General features: G+C 50.0%; 1 protein-coding gene across 11 annotated transcripts in view; it reads left to right on the forward strand.

Annotated features, from left to right (window-relative positions):
- The window catches only part of FAM120B (family with sequence similarity 120B), a 112,335-nt gene that overhangs the window by 54,514 nt on the left and 33,809 nt on the right, over window positions 1-24,012 (forward strand). For all 11 annotated transcript variants that reach the window (XR_007152342.1, XR_007152341.1, XR_007152338.1 and 8 more), the window contains 2 exons: window positions 133-305; window positions 4,639-4,731. Coding sequence is in view for 4 of the 11 variants with exons in the window: in XM_047859743.1 (XP_047715699.1) it covers window positions 133-305; window positions 4,639-4,731 (266 nt within the window). In the remaining 7 variants the exon portion in view is untranslated. The remainder of the gene's footprint in view (window positions 1-132; window positions 306-4,638; window positions 4,732-24,012) is intronic.

Raw genomic sequence — 24,012 nt, forward strand, 5'->3', positions numbered from 1 at the left:
CCCTAAAGCCCAAGGATGTCAGGAAGAGAGGAGGTTTGCGTCTTTTATTCTTTTATTGTATTTCTACAAGAAGCATGTGATAACTTGGTGGTGCAAAGGATAATGATAAGTGGAGTTTGTGCTTTTACCTAGGGGGAACCCCTAACTTGAAATTACTGTGGCTGAACCAAGACGCAGGGATACAAGCCCGGCGCTTGGACGCGCTGCTAGGCTGCTTCGACCTCTCCTCCTCAAGAGAAGAGCTGCAGGCGGTGGAGAATCCCTTCAAAGCGCTGTGCTGCCTCCTGACCTACCTCTTCGTGCAGGTAACCTGAGCTCCTCACCCTGGGTGCTGCAGTGGCTCCTCACTCCTGCCCTTGCCTTGTGGGAGGGTGGTGGCCTGGGGTGTGGTTACGGACTCTTTCCCGTGCCATTTTCCAGCATCTACCCCGTGAGCGCTAGCCCCCCGCGGTTCTCTAACTAAAACACGGGTTCCGTGTTGGCACACACGTCAGAGGCCTGTCTGCTGTCGGACCTGGAGGCTTGCAATGCATGTAAGTTTAGTGGAGGCTGGGGAGACCTCGCAGGTGAGGGAACCTGCTTTCACTTTGCTTATGCTTTCCAAGCATTTTGACTCATGTGGTCCCTCCCCTGTGGCCGTCACTGTCTGCGAGGTGGCTCCCGTCCTGGGGTCCAGGGTTGTGGTGAGAAGGCCCAGGGCTTCTAGCAGCTTACTTCCACTGTCCAAGTTGCAGTCGCTCACTCCTCTCCAGATGTTTACTAAGCACTTCCCTATGCCAGTCTGGGACGAGGTATGGTTACTCCCTGGGGTTACTGGGGCATTGCACTGTGGGACAATGAAATGTGTTTTGTAGAAGGGCCCAATAAAGTGTCCACTAGGATCACTGTCGTCACAGTGTGTGTCCTCCTTGCCCAGATAAACCCGGGGTTGGAGGCCTCGAGTTAGGGTGCAGTGCTAGGTCTTGATTGGTGTTCCTCAACAAGTTGGACAGTTTGTTTCTTTAGTTTTACACTTAATGTGCGAGAATTATAAAGGCGCATGAAGGTATTTGCCTGTGTAAAAAAATTTTTTTTAAGGTTTATTTTTGAGACAAAGAGACATACAGCACAAGCGGAAGAGGAGCAGAGAGCAAGGGAGAGACAGAATCCAAAGCAGCTCCAGGCTCCTGAGCTGTCAGCACAGAGCCCGACACGGGGCTTGATCTCACAGACTGCAAGATCATGACCTGAACCGAAGTCGGGTGCTTCACGACTGAGCCACCCATGTGCCCCAGTGTTTGCCTTTTTAATAGTTGCCCAAGTGCAGGGTAATGTTTAGACACCTCAGTGAAGGAAGGACCGGATCACTCCCTCTCCCACTTCCCTTCCTTGTCTGTATTATTTTTAAATGACTTTTGTCTCACTTTTGTCACAGCAACAATAAAAAAAGGCCTTTGCAATCACTTCTCTATTTCTTTAGCCCACTTAGACCTCCCGTATTCTCAACCCCTTTGAGCCATCTTACCTTCTACTCTGGGCTCCGATGTGACAGATCTTGGGTCTCTTTCTTTGGCATAACCATCAGATTTTTACTTGGCTGGAGTAGAAAGTTACATGACTATTTCTCAAACCTGAATTCACTTTATGAATTATTGATTATCATTAAGAAACGTATTCTTGGGGCGCCTAGGTGGCTCAGTTGGTTGAGCGTCCGACTTCGGCTCAGGTCATGATCTCACAGTTCATGAGTTCGACCCCGTGTCAGGCTCTGTGCTGACGGCTTGGAGCCTGGAGCCTGCTTTGCTTTCTGTGTCTCCTTCTCTCTCTGCTCCTTCCCTGCCTCACACGTTGTCTCTCTCTCAAAAATAAATAAAGATTAAAAAAATTAAAAAAAAAAAAACCTTCCTCTTATCGTGGAATTACATTTCAAGGGCACGTTACACTGATTTTTCTTTTTCTTTTCTAAATTTTTCTTTTGTCTCTGCCAGTCTATAGCTAGTTCTGCATTTTGCATTTTGTAAAAATGTGGTATGGCTAAATAACTCACAGAGATTTTATTGCTTCATTACTGGGTTCACATGTACCAGTGTAAACTTTAGTTTTTGCATTACTGGTTTTTTTAAAGCTTTTTTTTTTAAATGTGTATTTATTCATTTTGAGAGAAAGAGTGTGGGGATGACAAGCAGAGACAGAAGAAGAGAGGGAATCCCAAGCAGGCTCTGCACTGTCAGTGCAGAACCCAACATGGGACTTGATCTCACAAACTGTGAGATCGTGACCTTGAGCCAAAATCAAAGAGTCGGACCCTCAACCGACTGAGCCACCCACGCACCCTGCATTACTGTTTTGAGTAGAAAGTTCCGTTATTTGTACCAGACTTAGAAATATAAATGGCAGAAGATAGATTTTTAAGTGTAAAACTGCTTTTCTTTTGATAGTATTTATTACATACACATGCATTATCAGCTCACATTTTTGGCTGCAAGGGGGCCATAGTGGGGACTGGGAATGGTGGATAACCAAGAGCTATAGCTTCGCATCCAGAAACATTCGTGTGTTTTCTTCCTAATAACCGTGTGCATATGGACAGTAACTTGTGGGACACACAGTTTGAATGACTTTTTCAGCACAAGAGACGGGCTGTTGGACCCATTGACGGTCACTCATACAGCTCTGTGCTTGTCACTTGTGCAGGTGACTGTCAGTTATGAAAATCCATTTCCAGCAGAAAAAAGTCCAAATCACACAACAGTAGCTCTACATCTCATATATTTATATAAACCTGAAGCAAATAAGCATCAGGAGGAAAATTTCCACTTTTATCTTTCTGGTGATACTAATAATTACCTTTAAATAAGAATACTTCTAGTGGGAGTCAGCGCGAGGTAGACATGTTGGCCTGACTTAAAGGGCACATTTAAATGAGGACTTTTTAAAACTGAAAAACAATGAATCAACACATCAGTGGCATCTCTGAGATGAAGGTACTAAAATGTATTCACAGGTTCATTATTTTCTTAGGTTTCATAAGGCTAAAAATATAAATTTATAAAAATACTGTATTTTTATACGGTCAAGCTTAAGTTAAATGTTTTGATGTACGGTGGGTGGTAGAGAACCTATGGAGAAGCTAAGTGGTCTCATAACCTCCAAGTTAGCAACAACACTTCCTATTAAAAGTTTATCTGAGAAAATTCCCTGGAAGAGTAAGTTTACATCAGAGCAAGTGTACGTATTTTTTATAATTTATAGTAGAGCAAATGTTTTATAATAATAATGTCTGTTATGTGAAATTCTAAAAAAAACTTTGGTGTTACTAAGAATTTGGCACTCTCTGCTGTGGTTTAAGATTGGTTAACTACGAAGATGGTGGCAGAATATGAAATTAGCTAAGCGTGAAAACCATGACATATGAGATAGTTATTCTTTTCTCATAAGTAGGCATTTTACTCAAAACTTGGCTAATGGCAAGAAGTAGAATTACATGCGAACAAACCCAGTCTAAACAGAAGAGAGGTGGGCGCTTATGGAATAGAAAAACGGTGTGTTCTTTGCTTGGTCTGGCTTCTGTAGATTGGAGCCTTTCTTCTTGGTCATGAGTACCACACATCTGTAGACTTTTGTGTTTTTCCTGAAATCATTATAGCTGTCATTTATACAAAGGCAACAACTTCTTCAGAATAAAAATGGAACAGGGCAGGGTAGTGACAGGGTTGCCGCCTTGCGTGGGGCAGAGGTGACGGATGCCAGAAGTATTTGCTTCTCCAGGAGAGCAGGGGGGAGCAGGAGTCCCCAGGGAACAGTCGTTCTGGTTTATGATGGGGTCATTTTTATTGGGAGTAAACATATTAGCCATTTTTATCATTGAGAAAGAATCGAAATTCTTATCCATGAGTTTGTGGTTGTTTCCCTGATTTTTTCCCCTTCAAGCGTTTACTTGCCACAGAATGCATTCCCTTCCAGAAAGAAGGTCTTGTGTTCCTACGATGGCAGTGAGAACGCTGAGCAAGGCTTCGTGTAGTGCTTTTGTCTGGCTGGCAGAATTTGGTGGCTGAGCTGGCAAAGTCACTGCCCGTAACCCTGAGAGGAGATGGTGTCCAAGAGTAGCCTGCTGTCGTCATTCCCATCATTCACTTGAGATCCAGAATTTCCACATCCACTCTTTCTCCACACCCCTGCCCCCCTGTTTTCACTCACACTTTGGTTAGCCCCGATTCCACGCAAGACTGGAGGGGCTCAGATGTGGGGGTTGGGGTTTCCGTCAGACTGGGATCTGAGTACACAGGTTTCACCGGGGCTGGCAGGGGCGGAAGTTTATCCCAGCCTTGATCTCGCCGGCTCACACTACAGACCCCTGAACTGCCAGCCCTGGGAATTGGTGCCCAAAACAATCACCTGTGTTGCTCTAAGAGTCCAGCTTGGTTGTGGCTCATGCCCCTCCTGGGCGTCCCAGAGATTTCTGCCTTGCTAGAGAGTGACCAGGCCTGGTCCATCTTGGCCCTGGACGTCATGGAGAGCTTTACACCAGGACTGTGGACTCCTGCTCACCTCTGCCTCTTCTGCTGCCCTGTGCAAGTGCCTGCATTTAGCCATTGAGCCCATGGCAGGGTCAGGTTTTTCCCAGAGCTGATGCTGGTTCTCTTTCTCTGTCCCTTTCAGGTGGACACGCTTTGCCTGGAGGATCTGCATGCTTTCATTGCTCAGGCCTTGTGCCTCCAAGGAAAACCAACTGTGCAGCTCGTAGACTTACAGGTACTGCATGACTGACTGATCGTCACAGTTCTGAAGACACCCTGCCTCACCACCCCTTTGTTCTGTTTAGTTTTGGTTGGTGTTTCACAGAAAAGATAAAAAGGCATATTTAGCCAAGATGTTTTCCTGGTGCAGTGGTGTGGTTCGTCTGTCCACAGCGGAGCCCTGAGTCCTGCTGGGTTAGTGAACTTAAAGCAGATCTCTGTACAAATGGCGTCCCGCATTTCTTGGAAGTGGCCATCCAGACCTGTGTCACAGCTGGGTCATGTGCTCACAAGTGCTGCCTCTTTCCAGTGCTGAGAAATTGACAGTTCTTAATCCTATCTCAGTGTTGTAGTAATATGAAGACAGCAGTCTGATCCCTTATAAGTCTTGCTAACTTTAGGAGAACAGGATGCCTTTTTCTGGTATTAGTGACTTTGGTGCATACACACCTTGTCTCCCATACTTGGTGTCTGCTCTCTGGGGCTGGGCTACATCCCACCTGCCTTGTGTCCTCTCCCGGTGCCTTGCTTGTGAAGTGTTTAGTAAACAGTGTTGGTCACTGGAGGTTATTCAGACGCTGCCATTCACGAGTGTTTACTCCTTTAATTTCACGAACTAGTCCGTTTGCAGCTAACCCCGGCTACTCTCCTTTGTGGTCACACCCTCTTACATCTGATGGTTATTTCTTAGAAGAAGCCCCAAGGTCAGGCCAGTTGTTTGTGGAAACTTAAGACTGTGCTTTGTAAATGCCATTGGATGATGATAATGAGTTTTATCCATAGTTTCTAGTTAATTGAATTAGTTTTCACTTGTCTTTCTAGTGAAAAAAAAAAGCCTGATAAATTTCATTTATAAACAATATTTAATCTAATCTCAGAACTCTTATGTACTAGGTTTACTTCATAAACTAATTCTCATGGTGGTCCAATTAAATGAACAGGGCCGGGTTTTTTCTTTTGTATTTTCACTTTTACATCCATCATATTCAAGAAAGTTCATTTTAAAAGTGGACTTTTTTTCCTCCTTTGGCCAGACGCCATTTTAAATAATGGGTTTGGGGTTATTAGTAGGTTAGTGCTAATTCTTTTTTTATTGAGGTATCATCGACATTATAGAAGTTTCAGGTGCTCAACATGATGATTGAATATTTGTGTATATTGTGGAATGATCGCCACAGTAAGTTTGGCTAGTATCTGTCACCACACATAGTTACAGAACATTTTTCTAGTGATAAGAACTTTCACGGTTTCCTCTCTTAGCAGCTCTCAGATCTGCGGCACAGCAGTATTAACTATGTACATCCTATGGCTTATTTATGTTACCACTGGAAGTCTTACCTTTTGGCCCCCTTCACCTATTTTGGTCACCCCAGGGTCACAGATATGAGTGAAATCATATGGTATTTGTCTTTCTCTGACTTACTGCACTTGGCATGGTGCCCTCAGGGTCCATCCATGTTACCACAAATGGCAAGATTTCTTTTTTTTTCCCTTTATGGTTGAATAATACAGTATTGCATTGTGTATATATACCATGTCTCTCTTTTTTTTAATCTGTTCATCAGTTGATAGACACTTAGGTTGTTTCCATATCTTGGCTGTTGTGAGTGAGAATGCTGTAGTGAACGTGGGGTGCACATATCTCTTCAAGATAGTGACTTGACTTCCTTCAGATATTTCCACAGAAGTTGGATTGCTGGGTTGTGTGGTAGCTCTATTTTTAACTTCTGGAGGAACCTCCACACTGTTTTTGACAGTGGCTGCACCAGTTTGTGTTCCCACCAGCAGTGCACAAGGGCTCCCGTTTCTCTACGTGCTCGCCGACACTCATCTTTTGTCTTTTTGATGATGGCACTTCCAAACCAGTGTGGCAAATTAATTGACCATACATGCTTGGATTTACTTTTGAGCTTTCTATTCTGTTCCATTGATTGTTGTGTCTGTTTTCATGCTGATGCCATACTGTTTTGTTTCACGATAGCTTTGTGATATAGTTGGAAATCAGGGAGCGTGATGCCTTCGGCTTTGTTGTTTCTCAAGATTGCTTTGGCTATTTGTGGTTCCATACACATTTTAGGATTGTTTGCCATATTTCTGTGAAAAATGCCACTGGAATGTTTTTGAGGTTGCACTGAATCTGTAGATTGCTTTGGATAATATGGGCATTTTAACAACACTTGTTTTCCCATCCACGAGCAGGGGTGGTCTTTCCTATTCTTTGTGCCATCTGCAGTTTCTTTCGTCAGTGTGTTACAGCTCTCAGAGTACAGGTCTTTCACCTTCCTGGTTAAATTTATACCCAAGTATTTAATTCTTTTTGGTGCAGTTATAAATGGGACTATTCTCTTAATTTCTCTTGCTGCTATTTCATTCTTAGTATATAGAAATGCAACATATTTTGTGTATTGATATTGTGTCCTACAGCCTTATTAATTCATGTATTAGTTCCAACCATTTGTTGGTAGAGTTTTAAGGGTTTTCTCCCTGTAGTATCATGTCATCTGAAAATAGTGACAGTTTTACTTCTTCCTCCTAGCTTGGATGTCTTATTTCTTTTCCTTGCTCGATTGCTCTGGCTGGGACTTCCAGTACTGTGTTGAATAAAGGTGGTGAGAGTGTACATCTTTTTGTTGTTCCTGATCTTAGAGGAAAAGCTCTCAGCTTTTCACCATTAAGCATGATGTTAGCTCTTCGCGTTGAGTATGAACACCTGATCGCTGTTCCTCCTTTTGGCAAAACACAATTTTAAAAAGTGGATTTTCAGTTATTAGTAGGTTCATACAGTTCTTAATACCAAATTGGGGCCTTCCTCCCAGACTGCTGTCCTGCTACCACTGGCCTGTCTGTTCCTTGACCCTCATCTGCTTTCCTCTCCCCTCCCAGTGAAACTAAACAGGCAGGCAGAAAGAGAAAGGAACTTGGAGGTCATGCTCTCTCCTGCCTTGTTACGTGGATGGGGAAACTGAGGCAGTGTGGGCAGCAGAGTGAGCTGGAGTCTGGGGTCATGCTGATAAGGGTAGGTTTGGGTTCTGTCACTAACCAGCCGTGGGAGCTCTAACGAGTTCTTATGAACATTCCACAGAATACAATTCCTCTCTTGTGAACTGGAGGGGATGTCTTAACGCCGGCACCATGTGGGACGTTCTTTGACTTTGTCCACATCAAGTGCATCATCCTACACTTACCTTGTCATTGGCGGAGCCAAAGTGGAATCGGCTCTTGACAACCACCCAGTGGTCTTTTCTGAAAGAAAGGCGCTATCACCGGGAGGGAGGGACCGGAGGGAATGTGCGCCTTAGAGTTAGAGTGACTCCAGCAGGAGCTCACCTTGCTGTGCCCTCTCTCTCTGGCTCAGCACTTACTCTGCACTCAAGATTTGTGGCCTGTCCAGTCAGACCAGGTACCTTCCCCGTTGTCAGAGCTTCTCCGGCAAAAATGGGATCTGTGCCAGCTGTTATTGGCGTCGGTTCCCTGTTAGGACCGTAACCGGGTGGTGTGTATTCTCCTCACGCGAAGGGCCGCTCCCAGGGGCCACTAGAGCCCCTGTGGGAAGTGTCCCAAGGAGGATGGAGGTTTTTAACCAGCGGTGGGGACTGAAAATAGATGCAGTTTCAGTGGCCTACCTTCTCATCAGCCCAGGGTCGTTCCCTCTTGGCTGTCTTGGTTGATTGGGTTGGTTGTGAGGGTGGGCAGGGCAGGCCCCCCCAGGGCCTCACTCCGCTCCCACTGCCGAGGAGCGCCTTGTCTGGGTGGTCCAAACGTCTGTCTTCACCATGAACAGTGGACCCACGTGGCTGCAGGGCTGGGCATCCCTGCTCGCTGGTACTCATGGGCAATTTAAAAAGTGCCCTGTTAGGTTTGCACCCAGCAATATTTCTCTTGTCCCAACAGCTTGACTCTAGCTTTAAGGTGGTATATGGCTTTACATATTTATTAAAAATCCAGGGAGGTAGATTATATATGTGAAGGTTATATCCCATATTATACATACATTCATTTACAGACGCAGAAGTCTGCGATCTATGACAAGGAGTCATCTGCAACAGTTACATAAAAAAAAGAAAAAGAAAGGGCTGCAGTGTTACTTCTAGTGAAGAAAAACGCAGACAGCTTGCCTTCCTCACGCACAAAGGGCAGTCACACAGCTAACAGGAGACGCTGTCCTCGGTGCTGAGAACACATGCAGGAGCTGGGCTTCCCAGCTGTAGCTGCGTCCTTTCTGAAAGCTGGCTGTGTGCTTGCTGCTCTTCCTGTCCGTGTTGATGACTGTGCATGCATGTGTTCACCTTACCGTTCTAGAGGACATGGTCGTTGTTGTACTTTGAATAGCTCAGGAGGGCCTTTGGCGCTTGGCTCGTACAGCCCATGTGAGAGCACACACAAAGGTGGGGTATGTATGGGATTAAGTTGGGATCTCTGCACACTTAGGAGGGAAAGTCAGCGAAGCAATGGACTGAATTACACAGTGATCAGGTAGCTTGTGAGGCCCCACTTTAAGGAGCTGTCGGCGGGGGGGCGGGTTGTTGGGGTTTTGCATCTGTGCAATTGAAGACGAGGTTGCCAAGGTGGAGGAGATAGTCGCGTGTCTTGAGGTATCCTGCAGACACCTCTGTCGATGCCTCGCCACCCTTGCCTGGCTCTGGTAGCTGGGCCCCTGGCGTGTGACGGGGGGTTCTGGGCCTCCGGGAGCCCTGGTTCCTGGTCCATCCTGTGCACACTGGCTTCTGTGCTATTTTGTCAGACACGGGTGCCTGCCCAGAGCATTTTGTGAAGTCCTCTAGAGAAGATGGGGTGTCCCCCTGCCACTGCTGAGCCAGGTAGAATGCAGCAAGCAGACGTGGTGCCTGCTCTCAGAAGCCTTCTGCTCTCCCCTTCCCGGAGCACAGTGGTGCTTTCCAGTTACCTCTTGCTGCTCTGTTGGGGAAGAGCCAACAGGATGCTTAGGACATTCCAGATGCCTCTCTGGTGTACCAGGGACCTGGGGAGCACTGTCTGAGTGCCCCAGCGGCTTCTTCAGAGCTTACAGGAGGCGGCAGCCACCTTTTCTGCTCATCACCACTCATCAGAAAGTGCCCAGTCATCTTTGATTGGGGAATAAAAGGAAGGAAATACGAATAAATGGAAGGAAAGGCCTGTTATAAAATCTGAGCCATACCACATCAGAAGCAGTGCACCTCAGTGCCGCTGTAAGACTTTTCAAGACTTAGTGGATGCACGGCCCTTGGGGCACACGCGCCTCGGTGGTGTCACCGTGAGCCGTACCGACACCAGCAGCACCATGCACGTGCAGGGAGCATGGTTTGGCCCACAGTGGACAGGGAGTCTCATACGGGTGAGCTGTGCGCCCAGCCCTGCAGTGAAGGTCAGCTAACGTCCATGCAGCATTAGCTTCTGGTTGGACTGGCCTCCACATGCCTCAGGCAAAGCCTGACTGCATTACGGTCCTCTTTACCCTGGCGCTCGGCGACCCGGCCCTGTTCATTCCGGGCACTCGGCGGGCAACTTGAGTGACAGCATCACTGAGCGTGCCACTCTCGGTGAGGTTCCATCATCGTGTTTATCACACATAACACTCTTCACGCCTTTCCTGCGGGCGTCTCTGTTATGTGAGGCAAAACAGCCACCTTTGAACTCTTAAGACTCTAATAGTCTTTGAGTCCTCACGAACTCCTTGTGTAGTATGTAGGTTTTAAACTTCCATACTTTAATAATTTATGTTGTAATATTGCAGAAATAATCTGGAAGAGCACTTAAAATGGGGCAGCCTTACTGTTCACTGCAAGCGTGGGCACTGCCCTTCGCCCTGAGGCTTCTCCACCTGGGCCTGGAGCCCGCCCCTCGCCCTCCCTGGGGGCTGCTGTGCAGATGGGCCCCGCTCCCTGTCTTTGCTTCCGCTTCATCCTCCGTCTTTAACTTGGTCTCTCTGACTGGCTCTGTCCTTTGGTGGATAAAGCAAAAAGCTTCTGCAGTAAACATTCGCAGCCAGTCACTTGCCTGCCTCGTTCTTCAGAGGACGCCGCAGGATGGGGCTGCATGTTTGCTGGTCTTCTCTGCCCCCTGTCCTCCAGCCCTGCAGGAGCATCATGCCTCCGTTGCACAAGGGCACTGAAGCAAAGGTTAGGAAGCGCTCTGCTGACACCGGGTCTCGTGCTGCCTTCTCTCTGCTTTTGAGCCTGTGGCGCACCTTTTATTGATTTTTGTTAGGTAGTACCTTTCACGTTCTAGACATCTTCCATCAGATACGTTCGCTGAGCCTCACTCTGGAGCACCAGTGTTGGTAGCTTGGGAGTAGAGCGAGGGCGGGCTGTTGTGGTGGGGACCTCGGTGGGGAGGCTGCGTGTCCCGAGTGGGATCTTCACGATGTCCTTCCTCTGCTAGACAAAGGCCTCCTTGGAGGGAGGGTCAGTGCTTTCCCTCCCATTGGCTTTCCAGTGCCTGGTACCCTGCTGCTATGGCCAGAACCAGTTTGACTCCACAGACTGCTTGTGCAGGTGCAGCCCTTGTGAGGAAGCCCCCTCTGCAAAGCCCCTCTGCTTCTGACATGTCTCCACGAGGTTCCCAGCAGGACTGAAGAGATGGCTGCGGCTGGGGTCTGCCCTGGGGCCCGGGGGGCCGGCAGGGCAGAGCGGGAGGTGCAGGAGGCCCTTCCTCCTCCCAGCTATTCTCTTCGGGCAACTGCCGACATAGAATTTTACCACTGTGTTTGCTGTGGCTCGTGGTGGGAGGACCAGAGCCCTGGAAGCCACGCGTGGGCATGGGCGGCTGTGCAGTGGTTTCAGTCAGTTGGCTCCTGGCTTGAAAAGCAGAGTGAGGACCGTACAGCTCACAGCATGAAAGCGGGGAAGGAGGAGAGGGTGGGGCAAAAGTGGCAGAGAAGGAGGGTGCAGGAGAGAGGCCCATCCCATTTCTGCCTCATCCACTGGGAAGGCAAACCCCACATGGTTTCCTATCCCACAGCTCCCACCTGGTGCCCTGCTCGTGTGGAATTGAATGCATATATTCCTTTTTGTGAAACTGCTCACGCTTTTCAGACGTTTGGATTTTCTGAGACCAAAATGTGATACGCCAAAGCTTATGGGAGACTTCCATCATGGTTACGTCTGAACATAGAGATAGGGATTCACATCGAACTTCAGAACTTGCCAAGAGTCGCAGGCAGAAGAGACGTCTGCACTCAGCTCCTGGACTTCTAGACTATGTTCTTGCTGTATCAGGTCTATGTCATTCATTCTTGGATTTTTAAAACTATTGTATTTGGTACTTTCCTTTGACAGTATTTTGTAATTATCTTGCATCTGAGAGATGTGTTTCTGCAGCTAAATTGTATGGTCCCAAGGGCAGGGACTGTATCTCATTCTTGTTTATAATCCTCCGGCATCTGGCATAAAACAGTGCCCAGTGAATGCTTGGCGAAGTGCCTCATAGCAGCGATGAATGATTTCTATGGAGCGGATCCACAACATGCAGTTTTATCTGTTTCCTGTGCTTTAACGTGGGGTCCGTATCACCTTGCTAGAGCACTGTTGGACGTTTAGCTGCTAGAGTAGAAATAAAGAAACAAGGCATTTTGATGTTTCTGTGGGCAATTTTCTGGTTCTGCGTTGGATCTGGGACTTCACCCTTTGATCATGTTCCTCGTTCTCAAATAATCTCCATCTGAAAAGAGGTTGCCAGCAGTGTTATAAATGACAGCAAGTGCTAGACCACGAACCCACAGAGGAAAGAATCACCAATCAGGACCAATCAAATCATCAAGACAAGGGCCTTGATGTCTCCATTCGGGAAACGTAGGCCTCCTGGGAGAACCTAGGTCAGAGCTCTTAGCAGAGCTGGGAGCAAGAGCAGGGCGGGCCAGGGCTTGGGGGAAACACGTGCACTCACCCACCCATCAGGGCCGCAGAGGGCCTCACCATGGAGTTCCTGAAGATGTTCTATTGCCACTGTTGGATGGAGCGACTTGGCATTTTTTGCTAAAACTGCATGCCTAGAAGTGGAATGTTTGATGAATCAAAGGATCTGTTTCTCTCGAAGGACCAGGAAATTCCTTGCTTTGGTGATGGGGATGATCCATCTCTGGGAGGAATATTTGTAACGTAAATCAGTTAAGGAAAAATAAGTAAAATATAGGTTCAGTGAGGTGCCACCATTTGGTGAGACGTCAAATGCCCAGATTTTTAAGCTAAAATGAAGCCTCTCTGCAACTAACTGTTAGGAAGTGGCACTAAATTGCTTTTACTGGGGAAGAGTGTCTTACCGGCTGAAGGTAAAACAGACTTACGGGATGAGACCCGCGGTCTGATGGGTGCGGTGTGGGTGGTGGGAACTGGTTGTGTTCTCACAGGAAGGGGCCGCCGTCCTTGGGGGGGCTGAGGAGCCGCCACTCGCCAGGTTTCTTACCAGAGTCTCCACTTGCCTTACAGTAGAGGGTGTTTGCGGACTTGGAAAGGGAAGGTTAGGTGATGTCTGCCTGATCATGACCTGTGCACCGAGTGACAGGTGGTACAGGGTGTGGGGGACAGAGGTGCACACACCTGCCCGCCTGTGCCCCTGACGGCCCGCACCTGTCAGGAAGCCCATTGTTCTCCTGACGGGAGTGCGGGTGCCGGGGTGAAGCTCTGAGAGCCGGGGTGCTCGGGGCCTCCACACAGAGCGCCTCGGCCTGGAGCCACAGCCATAGAGCTTGCTGAAAAGTAAACGACCAGGGTAAGGAGCGTCCTTGAATTGCAGGCTTTGGAAAAAAACATTTTGCACACACGGGAAACTCACTGACAACTCATTGAACCGAGTCTGTAAAATGGACAGTATTCATGGGCCTCTCCTCTTGGGATGTGGTTTCCGTGGACACGTGTCAGAGCACAGAGCTCACGGGGTCGCTCGGCGTCCTCCGACCACGGGTGGGTGCACAGCTCTGACGGAAGAGCACGCTGCCTCAGCTGTCTTCTCACCTCAGAAGAGTATCGAAAAACTGCTCTATAAGCCACTTTGAAGTTTGGGAGAAGACTCAAAGAAGGGTCATGTCTCATGACGTGCGGAAATTAGGTGAAATTCAGATCTCAGCGTCTAAGGTTAAGTTCACACCGCGACAGCAGAGTTGAGAGCTGTGACAGAGACCGTAAGGCCCACAGCACCAGAAATACTGATCTCTGGCCCTTGGTAGACTTACCTGCTGGCCCCTGGCTTAAACCAGCAGGCAAGTCTGCAGGCTCTTCAGGGAGCAGAAAGGTCACTGGACAGTGTGTTTCCTAAGGACAGAGTCCGTCCCACTGGTCATTGTGCTGGGCCTGGCGTACATTCCTCAGGAACAGGAAAAATTAGAGCATTTTGGGGGGAAATCAGGAGGGCTTCGTAAACATCACACAGTTAATTTTTATATCATTCCTTTGAGGGAAATAACGTCCTTGTTATGTTGGCAGGGAAATGAAGACAAAGATTGGTGTCTTGGCTGAGGTCCCTTGAAGGGTCTGGTGAGGGTGCACGTTCTGTGCTCCGGAGTCCAGCCTGCCCATGACGAAGCCTGGATTTGGGGTCCAGGGGGTGGGTCCGGGACGGTGGCTGGTTCTTGTTGGATCCTCTGTGTTGCTCGATGCTGTACAATGTCTGATGCTCAGTAAGCTTCAATACTGAAGATGATGTTGTCTGCTGGAGCCAGATGAACGGGACCTTGGTGGTGGTGCAGGCAGGCTCTCCTGTCAGGCTCTCGTCACAGAGTGATTTGCCCAAGGTCAGGGCACCAGTGTGTGTCACAGCCACGTTAAGAAGTCAGGGCTGCGAGGTGCACCAGACATCATCATTGCTTCCCACCATCTCCCCGAACAGCCTCTAAAGTGAAGAGCAAACATGGCGTGTGTAACAGCAAGTGTAGAAATCTTCATTACAAGATCTTGAGTCAGTATTGCCCTGCTGGCGAACCGTCACTTTCCAAATCAAACACTTCAAATTCTAGTGATAAAATCAAAATGCTTCAAGGAGATCACATTTTTAAAGCACATCAGAATAAAATCTATGAAATGGTGCTTTACTGATTAAACTACTAAAACAGCCAGAGAAATACAGGATAGTGTAAATGTGTATTAAAAGAGATATTTAGAAAAAATGCTTTTACTGTTAGGCGCTCAAAAAGTTGGTGAATGAATGAATGAATGAATAGTAGAAATAGAACCTATTGGGAGCGCCTAGGTGTCTCAGTGGGTTAGGTGTCCGACTCTTGATTTCAGCTAAGGTCATGATCTCATGGTTTGTGGGATCAAGTCCCGTGTCAGGCTCAGCGCTGACAGCACAGAGCTTTCTTGGAGTTCTCTCTCCCTCCTGTCCCCTGCTTGCACTTGCTCTCTCAGAATGGGAAAAAAAAAAAAAAAAGAAAGAAAGAAAGAATCTGTTGAAACTTTTAGTAGGCTTTTAAAGTTGATATGTAAGCACAGAAGATGACTCCCCAGATGGGTTAAATTAAATATGTCAAAGAAAACGTCTCCTGCTCTCGTGACGCTGGCGAGCTACCAGCACTGGGGCTGCGGGCCGCTGCCTGGCCCTGGTGCTACCCTGGTGCCTTTCCTGTGCTTCCGTCCCTAGAACTAAGGGGAGCTGTTTCTCTCTGTCCGGAGAGCCCGAAGGAAAGCAGATGTCCTCAGTGCCCACAGCCACCCTTCCAGGTTGTTCCGGAGGAGAGCTGGTGGCCGCCCATAGTTTAGTGAGGACAGGTTGGGCTGGCTCGGGACAGCAGGTGGGACACCTCATGGAAGTTCTCAGGGGAGATCTCTGCTGCCCGGATCTCCAGCACATAAGGGTCCAGGATGATCCAGATGCCCCACAGCTGACTTGCCTTTGCGGAAGAGAGACACGAGTCAGAATAGAGGTGTAGAGCAAGGCAGGCCACACCCGGGCCACCGCCTCCGAGCTCAGTGAAGCTGCTTGCTACACAGCCTCGCCTGTCCTGCCATGTGGCGTCTGTGGATGCTGGCAGGCCACAACAGCAAAATTGAGCAGCCTCAGCATGGAGCCTGGGAGCCGGCCATACGTCCGCACAGACACTCAGGCTGGCGGTACCCGGAAGAAGCTCCTGTCTGTTCTGGGTGCCATTCACACCTGCAGAGAAGCTGTTTGCAGATTGGGGCCTCAGCCCCTCTCGATTTGTCCTCTGCTGTCCCTGCACTTCTCACTGTGAACCCTCCCTGGGACTTTGAATCTGGCCTCTGGCCTCCCCTCTGTTCGCTGCTTGCATCTGGGCAGAGATGAAGGACTGGTGCTTAGAGCTTTCACGCTGGGCCCTGGCCTGGCCTTTCAGGCATCCACAGTCTGATTCTGTGTCCCCAGTCCCATCCAAAGCCCCCCACCCCTCCCCTGCCCTGGAGGCAGGCCCTGCCCAGACCCCGGCCTCACTGCCTCCTGCATACACCTGCTGCAGAGGGGCTCCTTCCTCTGCTGGGTACCCACACATGGCGGTTGCTGATGTGCCCCGTGACACCTCGCCAGTGATGCCACATCTGCTTCAGGGCCTGTCCCCTTCCTCTCTCAGCGAGTAACCCTCTCTCCTGCTCAAGGATACCTGTCCCCTCTCCTGGGGTTTCCCTGGGCCACGGCTCTTCAGGACTGGACACTCGGCCTCATTCACCCCTGTGTCTTCCCTTGTACCCACACTTTCTGGCAATTTAGCAGGTACTCAGCTAGTTTTGTTTAAATGGATTGAAATACATCCTCAGTTACTTGGGGTGGAAACTGAGTCCTCTGTGACTTTTATGGGATCTCTGTGCCTTGTCAGCACTCTGATGTTGATTTGCTTAATACTGTCATCAGTATTGTGTGCTTATGTTCACGCCGGATGCTAGCAGACGCATTCTGTCCTTGTGAGTAAGAATATTCACGGGCGCCCGGGGGGCCCAGTTGGTTGAGTGTCCCGACTCTTGGCTTCAGCTCAGGTCATGATCTCAGGGTGGTGCAGTCAGGTCCCACGTGGGGCTCCGCCCTCACCTGGAGCCTTTAAGACTCTCCCTCTGTGCCAACTCTGCTTGCACGTGGGCGCTTTCCCTCTCTTTAATTAAAAAAAAAAAAAATTAAAAATAAGGAATCTTCAAATAAAATTTTTTTTCTATAGAAGAAACAAATCTCAGGATGGAATTTTCATTTTAGCTTTCTGTTTCAAACCCCATTCCACGGATTGGCAGAAATGTACCCTGGCTTGAGGGGGGTAGGTGTCCCTGAGATGTCCTTGTCCCTCTCTCTATGCCTGTGGTCCCTGTGCTGCTCCCACACTGCCAGCCCATAGAACGTGGGTACCCCGTGTAGCATGTCTCCCCTGGGCTTCAGCGGGCCCACGGGTGGTGGCAGGGCCTGTGCCCTCTTCTTCCTGTCTCTGTGCCATTGCTCCAACATTTCACGCCTGTGGCAGATCAGAGCCTCTAAGGTTCTCCCAGGAGCTAGACATTGGAAAGTAAGAAGCCAGAACTTCATGACTTGTAGCCTCATTGCTCCTGTGTATTGGTTATAGGATGTCTTTGGTGACCACGATCCAGGCAGTAAGGGGGAAATGGTGGAATCACGGCTAACAGTTTAAATATTATCTCACTCTGTTTCTTGTAAAGGTTAGCCTTTTGTCATTCTCTTAAACTTTTCTGTGATTGTACATTCGTGAGTAGAGCTGTAGACCTCGTGGCGGTCGTGGGTCTGACGGCGGAGGTGGCAGTTTGGGTCTGACGGCGAAGGTGGGCGTGTGGCCATGATGTGCGAGGATGTAGGAGGGCAGAGAGATGGAGGTTTCACCGAGCCCGTCTTTGGTGCCATAGGATGGTGTGGGATCTCCTGCGTGCTCAGCCACTCGGCCTAGAGAGGGTCCCGGGTAGGGGGATGGCCAGTGGTATGCTGGCCCACAGCAGCAGGCGCACACATACTATGCCGCTCCCTCCGTGGTGTCCTCAGGCACCCCGAGGTCTTCAGGTCGACACGCCTTACACCCAGCTCTGCTTTCTCTTCTTTGCCCTGTTCTTTCGTCTTTCGTCTTTCCTGTAAGCCATCCAAAGAATACATAGAGATTGTTTTGTTTGTTTGTTGTGCGTGGTCATCCATTCTGGACCTTAAGAGCATGTCAGGAGGGCTGCAGAGGAGAATGGTTGGTGCCCTGCCAGCTGGCACCTCGAGGCTCCCGTCCTGCTGATGCTCGCTGCTGGGACAGCGTGCCGACCCGGCCAGGCAGAGAGTGTTTTCTCCACATGCTGCTCCCAGGGTGCCGCCGCCAGCCAGTCCCTGGGGCTCCGGGCTCCCGTGTCCTGCTCTTCTGGGCAAGTGTCCACCCATGCTCCAAGGGCATCTCTTGCACAGCACGCTCCTGCCTGGATTAAAGATGTGACACGAAGTGGCATTGGGTGGGAAGGGCGTGGGAGAAATGGCTCTCTTGTGTGGCTTCTCAAGACGGGCCGTGGAAGGGCCAGCCCTGCTGTTGTCACTGGCCCGGCACTGCCCCTCCCCTGCCCCTGTGCCTTAGGAGAAAGGGGAGCCCATTTGTATTTCCCTGCAAGGCGGCCTTGATGGATCTTCATGTATTTTCATGTAAGGTTTTGAATAAAAACAACAAGAAAATTTTAATTTTCTTATTGAAATATAACTGATATACAATGTTATATTAGTTTCAAGTATATAGTAAACGGCTATTTCTAAATGTTTATTTATTTTTGAGAGAGAGAGAGCATGAGCAGGGGAGGAGCAGAGAAAGGGGAAGACAGAGAATTTGAAGCAGGCTCCAAGCTAAGAGCAGAGAGCCGGACACGGGGCTCAAACTCAAAAACCATGAGATCATAACCTGAGCCGAAGTTGGACGCTTAACCAACCGAGCCACCCAGGCACCCCACTCAACAGCTATTTTTTTTTTAATGTTTATTTATTTTTGAGAGAGAGAATGAGAGAGAGAGACCCAGAGTGTGAGCAGGAGAGGGGCAAAGAGAGAGGGAGACAGAGAATCTGAAGCAGGCTCCAAGCTCTGAGCTGTCAGCACAGAGCCTGACACGGGGCTCAAACCCACGAACCTTGAGATCGTGACCTGAGCTGAAGTGGGACACTTCACCGACTGAGCCACCCAGGTACCCCTCCAATTTTTCTTTTTAAACATGTTTCTATGAAAGGAGGCTCGTGAGTTATCTGGCTGGCTCAGTTGGTAGAGCATCCGACTCTTGATCTCGGGGCTGTGAGTTCAAGCCCTACGTTAGGTGTAGAGGTTATTTACAAAAAAAAATTTTTTAACACCTTATTTTAGTTTTTGAGAGACAGAGTGCAAGCAGGGGAGGGGCAGAGAGAAAGGGAGACACAGAATCAGAAGCAGGCTCCAGGCTCCGAGCTGTCTGCACAGAGCCCGATGTGGGGCTTGAACCCGTGAACTGCAAGACCATGACCTGAGCCGAAGTCGGACGCCCAGCCGACCGAGCCACCCAGGCGCCCCTCAACAGCTATTTTTAAATTACCTGCTATGTGCAAGGTGAGGGGCCTTGCTGCTAGGACGGCCCCACACACTCGCCTAATGCGTTTAACCTGAGAATGGTGTTCTCAGAGGCTCGCGTGTTTATCAGGCACATCTGGCCATGTCGTTCCTGCACTTACAAATAAACGGCTTTTCCAGGGCCTACCAACTATCCTGACTCCGGAGGGTGGAGTAACAGCGGGATGTGAACAAAGGCCAGACCAGCATCCTCCGCTGGTCCTGCCCCTGCCTATCGAGTCTCAGGCAGTACCCTTGGGGGTTACTTTGTACCGTTGTGCCTCACTGCAGGCAGGGGACCCTAAAGGTGAGCGGGAACTTCAGGCAGAACCTCTAAAATCTAATCCGCCTTTCAGACCAGAGGAGCTCCCAGGTTTGTTTTTGGTGTTTGGTTTGTTAGTGTTCTCACCCCGTGTGGGTTTCCAGTTGCTCACGGGACAATCCCGCTGGTGAAGCACTGTCTGAAACTGAGTTTAGGTTGGCTCGGGGGCTGCAGCTGGCCAAGAATGGTAGTTTTGTTCCATAGGATCATCGTTTTACATAACTGCCAATAAGCCCTAGTTAATGAGCCTTCCTTGGCATGTGAACCCACGCCACACCGTTGACTGTTTACTGTTAAATATTTCCTGTGAAGCTTTGGGACATCAGAACTGGTTTCTCCAGTTTCTGGGTCCCCACCAAATGCCCCATCACCTGGGCAGGAAACGTGCAGGGCTTAGCTTTTCCTCGTGTTTATTCCAAAGCACCTTAAACCCTATTTCCAAAACACGGGCTGCTCATCTTTATTGATTTTATTTATCTGTAAGGCCATACCTTTTAGCCACATGGAGCTGGTCCGTGCTTACTGGTGACTGAGCCTGGGCCGGGCCCAGCCTCCTGCCCTGACTTGGGCTCCCAGGGCCCTCAGCGCCAGTTGTTTGGGGAAGAAGAACGATGGCTCTGGGGTCCCTCTGGTGGGAAGGTGGCCTCAGAGTTTCAGGTGTCAATCCTGCAGCCTGTGAACACGGTCTGCTCTCCTCTTACCCCAGTTAGTGTAAGTCCGGGGCTTCCTCTGCTCACCGAGGAACCGGGGAGTTGTTGGTGGTCAGCAGGCTTCCCCCGTCTCTTCACTCTGTTTCCCATGTAACTTCAGCCAGTTTGGGACAGTCCTCTCCCTGAATAGACTTGTGGAGGAGAGGGGGCGGGTGTAGATTGTCTTCCAGCCCTCACGTTATAATCAGAAAAGGAAAATCACAAGGCAAACCGTGGCTGAGAAATGCTTTTTATTTTTAAGTTTGTTTTATTTATCTTGAGACAGCACACGAGCTGAGGCGGGGCAGAGAGAGGGAGGAGAGAGTGAGAAGCCAGGCAGCTCCACACTGTCAGTGCAGAGCCCGGCGAGGGGCTCAGTCCCTCGGACCGTGAGACCATGCATGACCTGAGCCGAACGCCAAGAGTTGGCCGCTCAACCGACTGAGCCCCAGGCGCCCCTGGCTGAGAAATACCTTAACATGTTCTGGGAAGTAGAACTTTCACAACCTGACGCTTACAACGGTACCTTCTGCTTCCCAGATGTGGAGGCACAGGAGAGCCCCACCGGTGTGCCAGCTGATCCCGACACTAACGCAGTGCTAGCAAGCAGTTGTACGTGGCAGTGGCTCAACCTGGGTGAGCCAGCTGCGGGTCTGAGGCCCCGGCACCAGCCCTGCCTGTGCTGTCTGTCCCCTGGTCTCCCTGGGTTTTCCACGCTTGCTTGCTTCGAGCAGGAGGAAGAAAGCCATGTTTAGGAAACTGAATTAATGGCCGTACAGCTTCTTGAATTAAAAGTGTCCCTAAAGTGCCGGTGATGTCACCGCCCATCCTGTGACCCCAGGGCAGCGTAACGGCTTGAGACCAAAGTCCCGCATTAGTTGTCTCACCTGCTTTGACGTGGTTATGGGCTCACTTCTCTTACAGAAGTCATTTGTAGGCTGTGAGATGGGGCACAGCATGTCCAGTGCAGCTCAGTGAGCCTAGAGGAAGTGCAGTGAACGGTGGGCCCTCGGGGGCTCTGTTTCAGCTGCCCACTCCGCCCACACGAAGAACATGTCCTTGGTGCTGCCCTGTGCTCACCGGTGCCACCAGGACCTGGCAAGTCCCGACTGTACCCGACAGGGTCGCCGGGGATGGTGTTTGATGCTGAGGCTTTGTTTTCACTTAAAAAAGTGACTGAGCATGAACATTGTCTTTTACGGTTATTTTCCAAGAGCAGACTTTACAGTCCTGAGTGACGCGCACGGTTGGTTGGGTGTTTACAAGATAAACTCTGCGGATCGCATCACTTGACCTTCCGTCACTCGCGCCTTGCTGTAGCACATGACGACTTCGTATTTCTGGCAGTGGGGGAAAACTGCATTTGAAGGGCTTTTGGAGGACCTCAGTAGGTCGGGTTTGGGTGTAAATCTGTCTTCATTCCGTTGCACTTTGGTTCTTCAAGGACCTACACGTTTGCAGCGCACGTGGCACTCATCAGTACCGATGATGCGCTGGGACCAGGTGAGACCACGGAAACCCACACGAGGTATGTGACTCGCTCGCAGTTGCTCAGCTGGGACGGGGACGCCCAGCCTGGCTCTTCTTGTGGCAGCCTTGGCACTTGGGCCGCTCCTGAGCTGCGGTTAAAGTGAGCGTGTGGAGCCTGTCCACTGTGCGACCATGGCTGTGACCCGTGTTCCGGCCTGGAGTTTGCTAGTTCAGCACCCCGCTGAACGAGGACTCACAGAGGAGTGCTCACGGTGTGCACACGTGTGGACAGCAGGGCCTCCTAGAGCGGAAGCTGGCACAGCACAGCTCTTAGGGCCGTGTGCTGTCCTCAGCGGCACACGGCCGGGCACACCGTGCCTGCCTGTGCTACAGAGAGAGGCCCCCGGCTTGTGCAGAGTCACGACCTGCCCCGTGTCACGTGACACATGTACAGGAAGGCAGCGGTTGTATCCTTGTACACAAGCATCATGTTATGAACTGGAGCCGATGTACTTCCTAACAGAGACGCTCTGCCTGCCATTTGTAGGGTCTTAATAGAGAAGTAAATCTCATATGTCATGTTGATACTTAAGCAGCAAGTTCACTCTTTCAGTAGAAACTGAATGCTGGCCCAGTGCCAGACCTGTACTGGGGGCGCAGGCGCAGGAAGGTGGTCGTCCCGGGAGGGTGGCTCAGCGGGAGTGCCGCCATGGTGACCTCCTCCTGGGGCGCGGGGGCAGGGAGGGCATTCCTGTCCCCCCAGCTCCTCCAGGCATCTACCCCTGCACTGGGATTTGATGAGTCAGAGGTGAGAATAGAGTAAGGACAGGAGGGCCTCAGAAGGGAACAAAGAAGTTCGTTGGGTGCATTGAGCAGCTTAGAGCCTCTAGAGGTGGTCACAGCTGGGACTCCCCTGGCTGTTGAGGAATCCAGGGGGCTTCGGACAGCAGAGTGACATGAAGCCCAGCCCTTCATGGGGGGGCCACGTGTGCCAGTGCAAGCGGGGCCTAGAGTGGGGACAGAGTGGGTTCAGCGAGGGGCCTGGCGTGGTGGAACTGAAGGTCGAGGTGAAGAGAAAAGTGGTGCAAAGTGTGCAGGAGGCAGGAGGAGCCTGGCGTGGGATCCTGTTTTCCTGGATCAGCTGTCCGAGGCGGGAGGTGAAGAGCTCCGTTTGGGGAGGGTCACATGTGAGATGTATGTCTGCACAGCGGGACTTACAAGTCTGGAGCTTGGGGAGAGTTGGCGTTGGAGGTGGACTTGGGAAGCATGAGCGCATGCGGGTTTATCAACACAGGGAGAAGAAAGAGGTGTGGCCTGAGGACGTCCGCCGGGGGTCTTGAGAGCAAGCACCCTCATTAGGGATGGCAGAAAGAGCGTGGCAGAAGACGGGCACCTAGTAGGCCGGGCGCCCGTGTGTGGGTGCGGTCAGGAGAAAGGATGAGGAAATGAACGTTGGACTTAGACCTGGAACAGCTTCTGGAGAGCAGTGGGGTGGAGGCCGGTGGGGGGTGAGGGTGCTGAGACAGGTGAGGGTGAGACCCCCTCCCCTCCATAGGGCCTGGAGGGGGGAGCGTGGAGAGGGAGAGGATCGGGGGCCAGGTCAAGGGTGACTGAGTGCAGGCACAGGGGCGTGGGCACCCTAAAAAGGAGAAGGAAGTTTCCTGCTTCAGTACAGCCTGTTGTGTGAGCCACTCGTGAGTGGCTCATATGGTGTTTCCTGACCCCGCGTGTCCAAGAGAGAGCGTGGCCCATTCTTGGTAGCCCGGAAGCCCTGAGAAAGCTGGGATCAAAAGGGAAATGATTATGTTTGAGAAACAAAACTATCAACACATCCAGCCCTTTAACACTGTGACCTTATGCCCAGTTTAATGTGCTTTTCTTGGTTTAGACTTTATTTTTAGTGTTTGATAATTAAATGGGTAATAGAGGCTCCAAAACTGCCCATGTCTTTTGGTGGAATTTCCTCTGTTAACACACTTTGCAAACCCTCCAGCAAAGATTACGTCAATGTAAGGAAAGCAATTGCTGGTCCCAGGGTTACGGCCGTCTATTTCAAGTACTCACCTGCCACAGTGTGTGTTTATTTTTGTCAGACCCTGAATTGTTGTTGTACGTGTGGTATAATTTTGAGGATTCTTTAAATGGGAGTCTACGAACTGGAACAGGAAAAAAATACATCTTTATTTTCACCAACTTGTAACTGAAATTCATCATTTCCCTTATGTAGTCAACAAATCCTAATAATAATGGCAGCACCTGTGGCTTTGTCACCAGGAGAAATCACAGAGGATCCCACGTTACGTTACAGTTGGAGAAATTCATACATGTTATCTCCTGTCCTCATTTTCTCAAAATTATGGTTAT

Source organism: Prionailurus viverrinus, chromosome B2 (genome assembly GCF_022837055.1).
Source record: "Prionailurus viverrinus isolate Anna chromosome B2, UM_Priviv_1.0, whole genome shotgun sequence".
In the NCBI taxonomy this organism is placed as follows: domain Eukaryota; kingdom Metazoa; phylum Chordata; class Mammalia; order Carnivora; family Felidae; genus Prionailurus; species Prionailurus viverrinus.